The sequence below is a fragment of the Podarcis erhardii genome (assembly GCF_964252035.2).
Source record: "Podarcis erhardii genome assembly, chromosome: 12".
Lineage (NCBI taxonomy): Eukaryota > Metazoa > Chordata > Lepidosauria > Squamata > Lacertidae > Podarcis > Podarcis erhardii.
Genome location: NC_138513.1, coordinates 24,704,305 through 24,719,282, shown reverse-complemented (window position 1 = coordinate 24,719,282; position 14,978 = coordinate 24,704,305). Strand labels below are relative to the sequence as shown.

The 14,978-nt window shown below is 41.8% G+C and overlaps 1 protein-coding gene across 3 annotated transcripts in view; it reads left to right on the top strand.

The window, feature by feature from the left end:
• Positions 1-14,978, top strand: part of COL28A1 (collagen type XXVIII alpha 1 chain) — a 67,530-nt gene that overhangs the window by 30,604 nt on the left and 21,948 nt on the right. For all 3 annotated transcript variants that reach the window (XM_081881901.1, XM_081881902.1, XM_081881900.1), the window contains 12 exons: positions 112-180; positions 293-361; positions 2,131-2,199; positions 4,976-5,044; positions 5,878-5,946; positions 6,494-6,562; positions 7,855-7,923; positions 8,362-8,433; positions 9,262-9,330; positions 10,410-10,481; positions 13,035-13,103; positions 13,207-13,275. In XM_081881901.1, the coding sequence (XP_081738027.1) occupies positions 112-180; positions 293-361; positions 2,131-2,199; positions 4,976-5,044; positions 5,878-5,946; positions 6,494-6,562; positions 7,855-7,923; positions 8,362-8,433; positions 9,262-9,330; positions 10,410-10,481; positions 13,035-13,103; positions 13,207-13,275 (834 nt within the window). The remainder of the gene's footprint in view (positions 1-111; positions 181-292; positions 362-2,130; positions 2,200-4,975; positions 5,045-5,877; positions 5,947-6,493; positions 6,563-7,854; positions 7,924-8,361; positions 8,434-9,261; positions 9,331-10,409; positions 10,482-13,034; positions 13,104-13,206; positions 13,276-14,978) is intronic.

The window sequence follows — 14,978 nt, the reverse complement described above, 5'->3', positions numbered from 1 at the left end:
TCGGTTCTCAGCCTGGGTACTATGGATCACGAATTCATTAAATGGAATTTCTTATTCACACTGTTTGCCACTCTACAGACTACTCATTTGTTTATTTCTGCTCCTTTTAAGGGGGAGCCAGGCCCAGCTGGTCCTTATGGCCCTGCTGGAGCCCAGGGAATTGGATATCCAGGACCTAAGGTAATGTATAAGATCAACATTGGTAATATGCTCATGGAAACATTGTGTTTGCATGTGTTGCATTCAGAACAGCAACACCTTCCTTTAAATTCTTATCCTTTAATTTTACAAGGGTGACAGAGGTCAGGAAGGAAGAATCGGGCTTCCAGGACCTATTGGGATTGGTGAGCCAGGCTTAACAGTAAGTAAAACAGTCAAGTTTTTCAGAATTTTTTTCTACGCTGTTGGAATTTTTGGGTCTAGCTGATTGAAATGCAGTGGCAATGTGTATTGATTCATTATGAAGAGTAATGAACAAAAACAAAAGTAAACTATAGGTTTTCTGCTTCCTGCAAAAGAAAGATGTGCAAGGGATCAAAATGAGACTGAGAATTAAAAATAACATACTGTTAAAGAATTTCTGCATTTTAGCTGGAAACAAGTGGCACAGTGCACTGGGCACCTCTCCTGTATAAGTCCCATTCAATTGAATGGAGTCATTTCAAGGGGACTTGTGCAGAACTTTCTAGTTTGGTATATTAAATTCACCCATTTGACATGGCCCCTGGAGCTCTGATGTGGAATTCTACTGTCTGCAAGACTGTCCCATGCATTTCAATAGAGGCAATGTGTTTTCCTTAGGATCATATAATTTGCCCAAAACATCGTTGATTATAGAGCATTTATTCATTTTTTCACCCCTTGTATTCTTGATGTATTCAGTGCTGTTTTGTTGCCAGCAAAAAATGGCAAGTGCTCAAGGCTTCATCATGCTTAGAGCAGACCTATTGAAAACCAAGGAGTCTTAGGTTGTTATTTTTGTTAAGGGCCTTATTTCCCCCACCTCGTATTCTGATGGCTGTATACTTGAAATATTAACTATAGCTTTAGCAGCTTTAATGGAGTGTATATTCTTGATCCCAACCCAAGTCTCTGGCATGCATGCAGGGGATTTAGTGCATGCATGAAGTTTTGCAGAGTAGCTTCCTCTAGTGTCTTAAGCATGGAGACCTAACTTCACATGGTGTTGGGCTGGGGAAGAAAATCAATTCTGTTCACATTGAAAGATGAACCTACCTAATTTCGGGCAACCCAGTCAGATGGGCAGGGTATTATTATTATTATTACTACTACTACTTTTCGAAACAATACACGAACTGAAACGCAGCCCTCCTTCACAATTTGCACCTCTCCAAATTTTACAGTGCAGCTCCCCAGCCAAGGAATGTATACAAAAATGCCTAGGGTGAAGTGTGCATATAAATGCATATATTGGTCAAAAGGTAAAGGTAAAAGACCCCTGACAGTTAAGTCCAGTCGCGAATGACTCTGGGGTCATCTTGCTTTATTGGCTGAGGGAGCTAGCGTACAGCTTCCGGGTCATGTGGCCAGCATGACTAAGCTGCTTCTGGTGAACCAGAGCAGCGCACGGAAACACTGTTTACCTTCCCACCGGAGCAGTACCTATTTATCTACTTGCACTTTGACGTGCTTTCGAACTGCTAGGTTGGCAGTTGGTCAAAGCCACATGCAAAAATGCATTATATTAGAGGAAACTGGGTTGCAGAAAAGTGTATGTTAGGCAAAAATGACATAGAAAAACATGTAAGTTAGGAATATGCTAAAATGTTGGGGTCTACATGAAGACTATTTAAAGTAAAATGCACGAACTGATGTGGAAATGTGAACCGAACTTAAGGTTGGATAAACCAAAAACTGAAAGAAACTGAATCTGACAGATGAGCCCATCCCTGCTTAGTTGTTAAAAAGCCAAATGTGATTTGCTAATAGCATCCAGTTAAGCCCTGATGTGGAAATACAGATCACACCTCATTTCCCTGCGATGCATTTTGTAACTTTGAAGAAACTGGAGGAAAACTCTTTCATGTACTGTGGGATCCAGGTGTAGTTCAGAGACCGATAGGGCTTTGCATCACAGCCTCTAAACACCATTTGTCCATTCAACTCCAGGGTCCACGTGGTCCTGAGGGCGTGCAAGGTGAAAGAGGTCCACCAGGAGAAGGAGTTCCAGGACAGAAGGTAAATGTTTCAGTCAAAAAATTTTAGGATTTCCAGTTCACTCAATTTATTACCTCACGCTCCACTTCTTTGAGTGAATTACTAGGCGTGCATTTGGTTCTTCTATGTCTTCTTGCCACAACTTTCCCTTCCTTTGTCTAAAATATGTTAGTACTGTATTTCCTCACTTTGTCCCAGGGTTACCATTTAAGGAGGTTGGGAGTGAAGTTTATCTTTTCTGTTCAGGAATACGTGTGAGAATGCCTCAGTAGCCATCAATATCTCTGGTCAACTCTGTGTTGTTAACAAACAACCTTCATAGTGAAAATCTGACAACAGTTAAAACATCCTAAAATAACTAAATTCTAAAAAAATCACTACTGTTTTCTCTTAATCCTTCCTCAAACAGGGCTTTCCTTGGGTCTTGTAGACCTCATCAGCCAGATGTTATTGACAGTTCCTGCCTCTCAAAACACTCTTTCCCCAATCCTTCAGTTTCTTCTGTTGCTGCTTTGTTGGGTCTGTGGTGATTCCTATTCCCTAGATTTATGTTACCAAACACCAGGCCTACGTGACTTCATTGCAGGCAGTTAGCATTCTCCTCCCTCAGGCCAATTAGTATTAACAGCCTGGTGATTGTTATGAACCATTAATTAAAAGGATCTCTGTACTAGGCCTGCATCCCAAAGCACCAGTCCCTGCTCCAAGTTTATTCAGAAAGGGGAATTGTTTGACCTAGCCCAATAATATCCATGCAGTCGAGGAAATGCCTACAACAAAGGCTTGGTTCTACTTTTTCTGTAGCAAAGTGGGATAAAAATATCAGAAGCAAACCAATAAATCAAATGCTCTTTGATTTGTTACACGAAAGGATTTGTGTGTCTGTGGTACATGCAGAGCTTTTGTTCAGTCGGAACTCACCAGAACTCGGTTCCAGCACCTTTCAGGTGGGTGCCATTGCCATTCTAAGAGAACAGGGAGGTGTTCATGGTGAGTTCTGGCACCTCTTTTTCTAGAAAAATGGCACTGGGTTTATGGATCAAATTTCGTGGGTTGGTAACATGGCCAACAGCCCAAATCCTTAGGAGGGCCCACAGCTGAGTCTCTAGCCAATCCAGAATCCATCTGCAGTGATCTGAGGTCAGTGGTCCTCTCAGCACTCCTTTGGAGCCTGGGTGGCTGTGGCTGGCATCCATTGTTTTAATGCCCCCACAATGTCTCTGGGACCTTGATATGGCATCATGAGCTCTCTGTTTAGGTTGTGATTTCCTGTCTGAAGTGGCTTCCTTTTGTAACTTCAATGAGACCAGCAGGAACCCAGCTGTCCTTAGCAGCCCCAGCTGTCCTCCTACTCTCAAAGCAGACCTGTTTTCTCAGCATCTTCATGCCACTCATTCTTCACCCTAAAAGACGACACCATTTGCAGTTGTATGTTGGGAAAGCAGGGCTGTCTTTACCTGGGGGTGCAAGGGGTGTGGGGCACCTGGGTGCTGAATTCTGGGGGGTGCCAGGCACCCACCGCTGAAACTGCCCAAGCTTCTACCTGTTATGAAATAATAAATAATTTTGATCTAGCTAGAAAGACAAAATACATATATACCTAGTAATTACCGAAATGTACAGTGGTGCCCCGCAAGACGAATGCCTCGCAAGACGGAAAACCCGCTAGACGAAAGGGTTTTCCGTTTTGGAGGTGCTTCGCAAAACGAATTTCCTATGGGCTTGCTTCGCAAGACGAAAATGTCTTGCGAGTTCCTGTGGTTTTCCCCCCTCCCCCCTTTTTCTAAGCCGCTAAGCCATTTATCTGCTTATCCGCTAAGCCGCTAAGCCGCTAAAAGCCGCTAATAGCGCTAATAGCGCTAATCCGCTAAGCCGTCAATGGGCTTGCTTCGCAAGACGAAAAAACCGCTAGACGAAGAGACTCCAGAACGGATTCTTTTTGTCTTGCGAGGCACCACTGTATATCTACTGTTTCACTAAAGGACTTCCGACTTTGTGCGCTCATTTACCAAAGACACAGCGCGCTTGGCATTCACAATAGCGGCGCTTGTCATTCACAACAAGAGATAAGGCGTAAGCGTGGTGTCTGACATAAGCATAATATAAATTAATTTGGGGGCTAAACTAAATTTGGGGGCACTGGGTGGATCTTTGCACCCCAGCGGCGCATATGCTAAAAACAGGGCTGTGGGAAAGTCTAACATCAAAGAATGCTAGACTAAATCTCTGTGGAGACTTGCATCTTCATAAACCATTAGCAGTTTCTGGAAAATTAAACAACCTACTCATTAACATACAAGTTTAAAAATACAAAAGTGATTAACTGTGGAAATAAAAGCAGTTTTTATTGTCCTGTTCCCACATATATCCTGTCCTAGCAGATATGTTCCGGAAGAGCCACAACCTCCTGTGGCTTGAGAGAACTCATTTGTTTTTCTACAATATTTTTCCCTCCAGAATGCAAATATTGCATTCCACGTACTCTAACTGAAAAGTTGCCTGCAACTAAATGCTCACCCCACTTCAGTATTGCTGTATGTGTCCTACTACTTCAATATTGCTATGCCTGTTTTATTTCGCTACTAGTGGACATTTAACTACTAGAGAGGATAGCATAAATCAGTTGTTGCCTGTATATAAATAATCTAGGGGTTAAAGAACTGAACCTTGCTGTGAAGTAGTTGATGCCTGGCCATATCTGATTCTAATCTGATTCTTACATGTGTGCATTTGCGGCAGTCCTGAAGGAATGCCCCCCCCCAAAGCTTAATTCAATGCTAATGTCATGTGTTTTCAGGGTGACAAAGGTTCTGAAGGGCCAGCAGGACCTGTTGGAGCACCAGGACCCTCTATCAAAGGAGATAAGGTATGATGTGTGGAACAGAGGGTATAAATTGTCTGCTGCAGTGCTTAACCAGTAGAATTAAAGCTTATATGAAGATGGTGCCCTAGGAGTCTGAAGGACAAAGAAGAAATTCATTGTAATGAATGCAGGAAAAGTGTAATGAATAGTTGCCTTGATTGTGAGAGAGCCTACATAACGTCTGTGTTCAGGTATAATGGTAGACTGTGGTTTGTTGTGATGGAAATGAGCCTAGCTTCCCCGTACCCTCCAGACTTGCACAGTCCCCCTCTCAACTTCTTTTCTGGCATGGCTGTGGGGAGGAAGCTGAAAGCTTTCACTGATGATTTTGATTAGCCACAAACTGCATGTGTTTAATCACTGTGGTTTGTTTAAAGTCAGGTGGCTTCCTAAATCACAATTTGGAGTTGGCTTGATTCAATAAAACCATAGTTGATATTTACCATGGTTTGTCAGATTTGGTTGACGTGACAAGCGACGTGGAAGCAAAAGTTCCTGAACTTGTAGGCACGCTAGAGGAATAAGCGAGGAGGTGGAAGTGCTTGAGACTGGTGGGAGGTTAGGTTTGTTCCCAACATGATTTATTGTGACATCCAAATGCGCCCCATGATGTCATGACCACATTTTTTCATATCATTTCGTCCTGACTAGGTCTCATTATTTCCCCAAATGTTCTCTGTCTCATGATCTTTCCCCCCGGGAGATGTTCCTCTTGAAAAGCTTGTGCAAGAATGTGGGAAAGGCATTATAAACTTAAAAATAGTATGGTGATGAAGATGACGAAGAATGCCTTGACTAAAGCAATAACTTATAGGAGAGACCATATTTTCATGCAGGGTGATCGAGGGATGGATGGACCACAGGGCATAATGGGACCACCTGGAACTGGCATCCAAGGAAAGCAGGTAAATGTACATCAGGGGACTACCTACTTTTGACCAGGTATTTGGTTGACTTATGAACAAATCTGAGAAGGAATTGTGGATATGTGATTCCTGTTGAAGACGAGAACATTATGCAACCATAGCCAGGAAAAGATTTATTGAGCCCTTTGGAAGTCATTGCCCAGTCCTGATTCACTTCCATGTTTGGATTATGCTTTTAGTATACAAGTCATGTGTGAACAGATCATATAGAACACATAGCCTTAACAACAACAACAACTGTCACTCTGTTCTTCCAGGTTTATAATACAAAATATGAGATAAAAGAAAGGCTAGAATTTAATAGAATTTTTAATGGGGGGGGAATAAGGAAAGTCTTAAGATTGTGTTGAATTTACAAGTTACCCTGCATGCCTGTCGGTGTGCACACAAAATCACAATATGCTTTTGTGACCTACCTTTCCTTGTGACTAAAGCTTTTAAGGTCACTCCCCTTGGCTTTATTTTTAGGATCTCTAGCATCTAAGGACGGGCAGTTCTGATTAACTTCATAGTTTTATCTCTTTAGGGCATTCAAGGTCCAAAAGGTGTGCCTGGGGTGAAAGGGTCACGAGGCCTCGGTCTACCTGGACCAAAGGTATGCATTGAACTTGGAATAAATGTATTGTACAATGGGGGGGAAAATCAGATTCAGTTTCAGATTTGTCCATTGCTACACAAAGATACCATACACATGGCTGCCTCATTGTGTTTATTTGACCCTTACAAGGACTTGACATAAATCTTAGTAAATTATAGGTTTTGAACCATATCTGTTTTGATAAGCCCATTCTTATCCACCTAAGCCATCATAATGGATAGGCTTCTGGGTTGCCATATTTTGAAGAGCAAAAAAAGGACACATTTGCCAACATCTACTTTTAACTATGGATGACAACTCTACCCATGAAAAAGAGGATGTGTCCTGGGAAAAGAGGACATATGGCAACCCTACTAGTAGAAAATTACAGTTTCTGTGATCTGCTACTACATCTGCATTTCCATGACTGACTGAAAATCAAGAGCTGGGAAGTGTGTGCACAGATACTCATCAGACCAACTTCCTGGTCAAAGATAAAACATTTCTTGAAGGATGTTATTTGATGGGAGCAATGGAAAGAAAACACAGTTCTCTCTCTTTTGAGCCACATTCCATCCTTGACCTTTGTGGGAAACATCCACAATATCAGTGGGTGATCTCAAAGACATGTACATGACCACATTCTGACCAGCACTTAAAGCTTCCCCTCTGTTGTATTGGAGGAGTGTTCTTGCCTCAAAACGCACAATGCCGTGTTTTAGAAATGGAACGATCACTGCAGCTAGGGATGCATTAAGGCAGCGGTTTCTGTTCTGACCTGTCTCCGCCATAATTAGTTCAGTTTCTGGGAACCACTGCCTTCAGGTATTTGGATTCCAAAGGGTGCAGGCTAAAACCAACACTTTGATTGGGATGTGGAAATGTATGGGAAGTCAGTGAAGGTGAAAAAGGACCAGTGTTGTGTGCTCATGCTATCTGGACTCAGTTGCCTGCCTGCACCCTTAAGATCTTCAACAGAGGCTGTTCTTCAGTTGACCCCCTTCAGCGGATGGGTATAGCCGAAAGGGCCTACTCAGTGGTAGCACCAAGACTGTGGAATGCTCTCCTGAGAGAAGCTTGGCACCATTTTACCTTCAGTCTCTCTCTTGGGATTTTTAATTCTGTTGACTGCTTTCATCATGCTTTAGTTTGTTTTATTGTAAGTTTAACTTTTTGTTAGGTGCTCTGAGAACCTGTTGAAGGAAGGGCTGTTGAATGAGTACACACACATACACACACCCTACATTAATGGGAAATTAGGAGAAAACGTTACTTAGTATGCTCAATATAAATACTTTTGTTTTTCTAAGGGACAAGAGGGTGCATCTGGACCAAAAGGAGAAGTTGGACCAACAGGAATTGGACAGCCTGGACCTAAAGTGAGCCTGTTTTGAACACTTGTATCTAAATGTTTTAAAACTGCCTTTTTAAAGGAAATTGAGTTCCAGAGCTTCCTTTCAGAGGTGTGCCTCGCTCCCTGAGAGTTCAGCTTTGTAACACTGATGGCTACTTCTTGTGATACTTTTGGAACTCTGGTATAGGTACCAGATAGATTCCAGTTGCACCAATTGCTAATAGCTCAACTATTAATAGCAGTGCTATTTTTGACAAAATGTGCAGAAGTAGTGGTCCATAAAGCATCAGTGCCTCACTGATTGTTGACATTATCAAGGGAAGTTAAAATAAGGAACAGATATTCAAACAACCTATGCTGAGCCCACTAGACCACATTGTAGGATAAAAAGGAAAAAGCATCCCTCCCCAACTGATCCAATGGTGTGTTCCAACTTGTGGTTTTTTTTAACCTTCTTCCAAAGGGAGAACCAGGAAGACCAGGATTTCCAGGAGAAAGTGGGAAGCCAGGCCTGTCAGGAGGATCTGGGAAAAAGGTAACACCATTTTGTTTGTCAGCTGCTTGTCTAAAACAAAAGGTCCAAGTTCGGTTTGCAGTGTACTCACCCTTGACAAACCATTCCTCAGCATAAAGACCCGTGGTTTCGGCTTTCGACCTGCAAAATCTTATTTGTGCCCCCTGCAGTGGTATAATGGAAGGGGAATGTGAGGGAGCACAGCTCATGGCCTTTTCTCAGAGCAAGAATGACAATACCCTCAGTAGGGCTGCCATGTAACTGGAGGATAATTTAGGAAATTAACGTACAGTAAGGTAGAGATTGAGGAAAATAATAAAAAAGAGAGGCTTTATACCATGTATTTATTTACTATCTATATCCCACCTTTATCTCCAAGGAACTCAAGGTGGTATACACGATTCTTCTCCTCATTTAATTCTCACAAGAACCCTGCGAGGTACATTAGACTGAAAGAAGATGGTGACTGGCCCAAGGTCACCTAGTGAGCTTCATAGTCTAGTGGGGATTTGAACCCTGGTCTTTCAGGTCCTAGTCTGACACTCTATCCACTACACCTCACTGGCTCTCAGCTGCTTCCAACGCTAGCTAGAGATACCTGTGATTGTGCCTGGGACCATCTACATGCAAAACAGATGCTCTACCCCTGAGCTATGGCTGTCCTCCAGATGTCTTGTGCTGCTGAGATTTTCCTGTTTCAGATTGTTGTGTTTCCCCTTTGTATTTTATTGTATCTATAGGAAGTATTTAAGCTGCACTGGAAATGCAGTTTACTGAAAGGTGGAGCATAAATCAATAAGGCAAATAACTGCTGTGTGAAAATTAATACCTTCTTTTTATTTTTGTTAGGGGGAACAAGGATTACCTGGCCCAAGAGGCCCAGAGGGAATTCCTGGAAAGGGCGAGGTGGGTCCAAAGGTAAGATTGAATAAATGTGTTTTAGAAGTGTGAGAGTGAGTGAAGTAAAATCTCTCTCTCTCTCTCTCAGTGAAGGAAGTTGTAGGACTGACACCTTTTAATCACTAGTATTCCATAGTTCAATTGTTTTCAATATTGCTTATGAAAACAAAACTGGATAGAGTTCTTGTGGGCTGCAAGTCTTCTAGCTAAAACTACAAGAACTTCCAAGTGTGCACATCCTTCTGAAAGTTTTTCTTTTTAATAGCAGATTTTATTAATTGAGAAAAGAAGGGGACTCCAAGATTTGAAGAAGTAACACAGAACAGGCAGTTATTAACAAGGCAGGACATTAATAATGAAATTAATATAAGTACACGTTTGTATATATACCAACACCTGTACAATATATACAAATAAAAGATCACATACAGATTGCTGCAATAAAAACATCACAGCACCTTCCTTATCCTTAAAAGTAAGTGGCCCTCATAAAGAAGAAAGATTCCACAGTACTGATTGTGGCAAGCTCTGATCTGTAGGTTCACTCTATCTGTACTAAAAACAGGAAGAATAAAATTACAAGATAATGAAATATTAATAGTGTATTCTGAAAGTTAACACCAGAATTTTCATTGAAATGAATGTTCGTCCAACTGAAAAATTAGGCTGCTTTTTCCTCTTGGAGACTCATTAATGAAATACTGGGCAAAGGCATTAATCTAGAAGTTTGACCTCACAGTCTGTTGTTTCTGGAGCTCCTTCTATCCTTCCGCTCTTCTCTGGGACCACTGACACTCATCAGTATGTGACCATTGTGTGGAGACAGCTCAGAAACACTTCACTTGCAGTTGTCCAGCAGCTGACTGGCAGATTTCATATGAAAACCCAAAGGAAACTGTGTTGACCTATAAGAACCCCACCCCCCATTTTGCAGACCTGCCCTAAAAAAAAGAATTCATGGGTAGAATTGATAGTTAACCACTTCAGGGCCCATCAATTATCAATTTTCATTTTAGATATTCTTTAAAAACCCATAAATATATGTTGGATGGAAATAGCTTTGTGCCACAGTTTATTTTATTTATTTTATTAATTAGGGTGAAGAGGGACAAAGAGGAGCAAAAGGAAATGATGGTCAAAGAGGTTTGCCAGGTGATCCGGGACCAAAGGTATGTTACTGTCATTTCTGTGTTGCTTCTCTCTGTGTGGGTTCTGTCTGCTAACAGCTTGTCTGTGTGCAGTGCATCAAATGCAATTCATGTAACGCACTTGACTACCGTAGTCCACATAGCAGAAGCTAGTGCTCAACTATCTCGGCCATAGGTGGGAAAGACTTTTCAGCTCAAGGGCTGAACTTCCTAGGGGCACAGGCCATGTACACATTATAACCAGGCAGAAATACTCAGGGAGAATGCAAGTCACAGCCAGTGAAGGGTGTGGCCTTGGACAGAGTCCTGAGGATCACATAGAGAAGTCTGAGGGCCTGCGTTCAGCGCTTAGGCCTGAGACTCCCCATCCCTGGACCAGGCAGCTGATTGGTATGAACGATGGACAAACAGCGTGGACAGAGAGGTCCCTGGTCTTAGCTGATTTCCAAATGAAGACAAGGAACCTGACTTCTCCACAATCACAAACACCAAAGGGAGAGCACAGGCTACATCACCAAAGACGCATCCCGCTGAAATTAAAATTAGCAGAAAGGAAACAAAATGAGAGAATAGTTGCTAGATTGTAGCTATCCTGAAAAATGCTATGATCGAGATGAAGAGCAATTGTTGTGGGTCCAAAACCTTAGTTCAGAAAACTGAGATGACCCTTGAAGTCCTTTCTAATGAATTCAGGAACCAATTACTGGAAATCCAATCAACATTTTGCAGCTAGGCAAAATGTTTTAGGATCCTCTTGAAAGCCAGTACTTTAGGACTTCCGGGTTGGCGCCATCGCCGAATGGCGGACTCCCTCCGAGCTCTGGAGGGAGCCTGCCCGGCAGGGGCTGGGTCCTACCGCGCCGGCGACGCGGGGACCCTCAAAAACCATGGGCGCTGAAACCCATGGACATGGTGACTCGGCGGGCACCGTTTGCGCCCCCCGACCCGCGAAGGAGCCTTTTTAAAGGCTACGGAGCGGGGGACGGGGGGTGGTGTGGTGCTATGAGTCCTCCGCTTCCCCTGCCGAGTGAAGCCGCATGCCATTCGACGGAGAGCGCTGACTTCTTCCATTGAAAATTTGGACTAAAGAGAACAACCCGTGAGTAATTGGGAAAATCGGATTTAAAAGGAAGAAAATTTTTTTTTTTAAAAAAAAATTCGGAACGAGCGGGGGAGGTGCAAAAAGGAAGTCCGTCTCCCCCCTGTTATAGAGGATTTAAAGCAAAGGATTCGACAACTAAGATCGAGAGCTACTTTATATTGACAAAAGTTATTAATTTCACGATGGAAAATTATAAGACTGTGCTGGAGGAGAAAAGTGGAACGTGTGAGCTAAACGTAACCCCCCCCCCCGGGAACCGGGAGCGATTCGTGAGAGCACCTGGCGAGGAGAAATAGAAGCTTTGACAGCTGTCAAAGGAACTGTCAAAGTTGAAGAATAAAAAGAGATCTTTGTTACGAGGACTTTGCCGGTTACATTTGTTACAATTTGGATATAATTTGTTAAAAACAAGGGATAACAAGTTACTTTGACTGTTGGGTGTGATCTGGAAGGAAACTGAGTTACCACAATCCCTCTAGAGGGGCTTTGGGACACTACAAGTATTGCTGTATGCATGGAATTGAATAGGACTTCTTATCTCCTGGGAAAACTGCAGAAACGGAACACTATTTTGTCTACAGAGGTCTCTACACTAAAGGAGACAATAGATTTATCTATTGAAGAATGGAAGGGACTTGACGTAAGGTTTTGTTCCTGAATAACAAAGCCTGTGTAGAGGAATTAGAAGCTTTTGGAATTAGAACATTTTTGCAGTGAAACCAGAGGAAAGTGAGGAAAGAGAATAACAAGAATTGGACAAAGCTGGAAGTGGGAACATTTGGGACATCCAGAGTGAAAAGGCTTAAAGAAATAAAATTGGAGTTTTACTCCTAAATATAGAGATCTGGATTGAAAAAATGGACCTCTTCGAGACAGAGTTCTTCCAAGATTGGATGTTCGAAATTAAAGACAACTAAAAAGAAGGCAAAGACTATCAAAAAGACGGCAAAGTGCAGCTGTGAGGGATTTGGGCCTAGACGTGGGATCTCCAGGACGACAGCAGACTTTGATGGACATTGGGGAACGTAACCGGGAAAGGGGGGAGGGAAATTTGGAATCCAAAGGGTGTAAAATTATACATTGTTTTTTATTTTTTATTTTATTCTGTTCTGTATACTAAAGAGGGGAACTCGTGGAAGGGAAAAGGGGTCGATTCTAGGGGTTAAAAATGTCCTTAATTTTGGGTTAATGATAATAAGTTTAAAATTTGGGGTAAGAACTTGCTGAATTTATTTGAAGGAATTGGAATACAAGAGGGGGTGGGGTGGGGAAGTCCTGGAAGGATGTTAATGAAAAGAAGGTAAAGTGAATGTTTTGTTTTTTCTTTTTCTTTTTCTTGTCATATTTGGAAATTTTCAATAAATATTATTAAAAAAAAAAAGAAAGAAAGCCAGTACTTTAGGACTCCTTGTCATCATGTGAATATGTTGCTGATGATATAGACATGCATTGATTATATATTTCTTCTGCAGGGTGAATCTGGTATCAAAGGTTCAGTTGGAAGCCCTGGACCTTCCATTCGTGGACTTCCTGGCCCCAAGGTAAATAATGCCAAAAAGCAATGTGGAACACCTGATCCTGGTACTTTCCTCCAAAATTGTGTGATCCTTTAATAAAGATGTGTTCTTTTGTGTGCATGCTTAGGGGGAGCAAGGATATGCAGGACCTCCCGGGAGTGATGGAAACCCTGGAAATTCAGTCATGGGACCTCAGGTGTGCAGTTTAATAAAACAAAATATTGGCATTATGATTCAATATGACCACATACAAAGAAGTAGAAAGAAATACTAAATTGGGTGTTTTTACGCTTGTTGGGCAGGATCAGGGGTGGTTAAAGACATGCTGAAACCCTAAGCTTCCATTTAGATTTTGGCAAATAGATGCATCTCTTTATCCTGGCTTTTGACACCTGGAATGTGTGTTTTCAGGACCCACCTTATTTGTTGCAATACCATTTTTTGTACTTGTACATTTTCGAATCGTTTTTAATTTTGTGTTTTAAATTGTTGTAACCTGTCCTGGGGCCTTAGGGTAAAGGGTAAGTAATAAAATAATAGTAAGTGATATCAAGCTTAAGTGGCCTTCTTTATTGACTAATCAATAATTGAGTAATTGAGTAATCAATGTTATGATGTCAGCAGAATCTGAAGTCATATCCAACCAGGTGCAATGGATTTATAATAGCAAGCTGCCATCTGAGTCTTTCTTGCAATTCATTGTAAAATATTTTGATTACCCAATATAGTCGTACATCGAAAGTCGAACAGAATCCGTTCTGGAAGTCCGTTAGACTTCCAAAACATTCAGAAACCAAGGCGTGGCTTCCGATTGGCTGCAGGAAGCTCCTGGAGCCAATCAGAAGCTGCACCGGATGTTCAGCTTCCAAAGAACATTTGCAAACCAGAACACTCACTTCCGGGTTTGCAGCGTTCAGGAGCCAAAACGTACAAGTGCCAAGGCGTTCGGCTTCCAAGGTACAACTGTAAAGTTATTTTTTAACAAACAAAACATTGTAAACACTTGCATTTTAAATGCAAAGACACATTTAGTGGCATGTCTAGTTTGGCCTTCAGAAATCCCAGGAGGTAGAGGAGTGGTTAACCACATATTAGGCAGATTTCTTATAGTTACAGGCACCAGGAAGGAAATTTTTAAGCTGCTATTCCATGGGCCCTGGTCATCCGAACATGCCGAAAGATGGGGACTTCTTTTTATTTAAGTGCATTATGTTTTGGGTCAGGAGAAAAGTGTCCATAGTTCAGATGTGGTTTATATTATCTATTTCTAGTAAATATGGGTTGATGTATTCACTTTCAGGGAATGAAAGATAGAAACAGATAAATTATGATGGCAATAATCTTGACATGCTAGTTTTATATGTACACAATTTATTTATTTATTTTAAACATACTTAGGGGAGCATTCAGACACCCTCAGTCTGAAATGCCACAATCCATCAATTGATGAAAGCCTTTTGATGGTGTGGATGCCAGATTTAGGATATTGTGTAATAAAGATGCAGCAATACTTACGCCTTCTAAAATCAGGAGGAATATGTGGGACAAAATCCTCAGTTCATAAGAGAAGGGTATTGTTATCCTATTTTGGTTGTTCACAAAGTGAGAACATCTGTTTGGCAACTCTTCCCAGTGCAGGAATTTGGAAGTCAAAATAGAGACAAGACCCCTTGCCCCCGATTTCCTTCATTATTGAAATAATTAATGGGGAAACTACATGATATTTTAAAACACTGGCAACAAACCAGAGGAATCCTTTAGGCACACCCTGAGGACTCAGACATGTCCAGCATGACTTCTGCTCCTCCCGTCTTCTTGGAAGAGGAGCTTGCCGTGCACTATATCGTATACCACTTCTGAATTTTCCCAAGTGCGATATGCGGTTCATTATGGCTTATG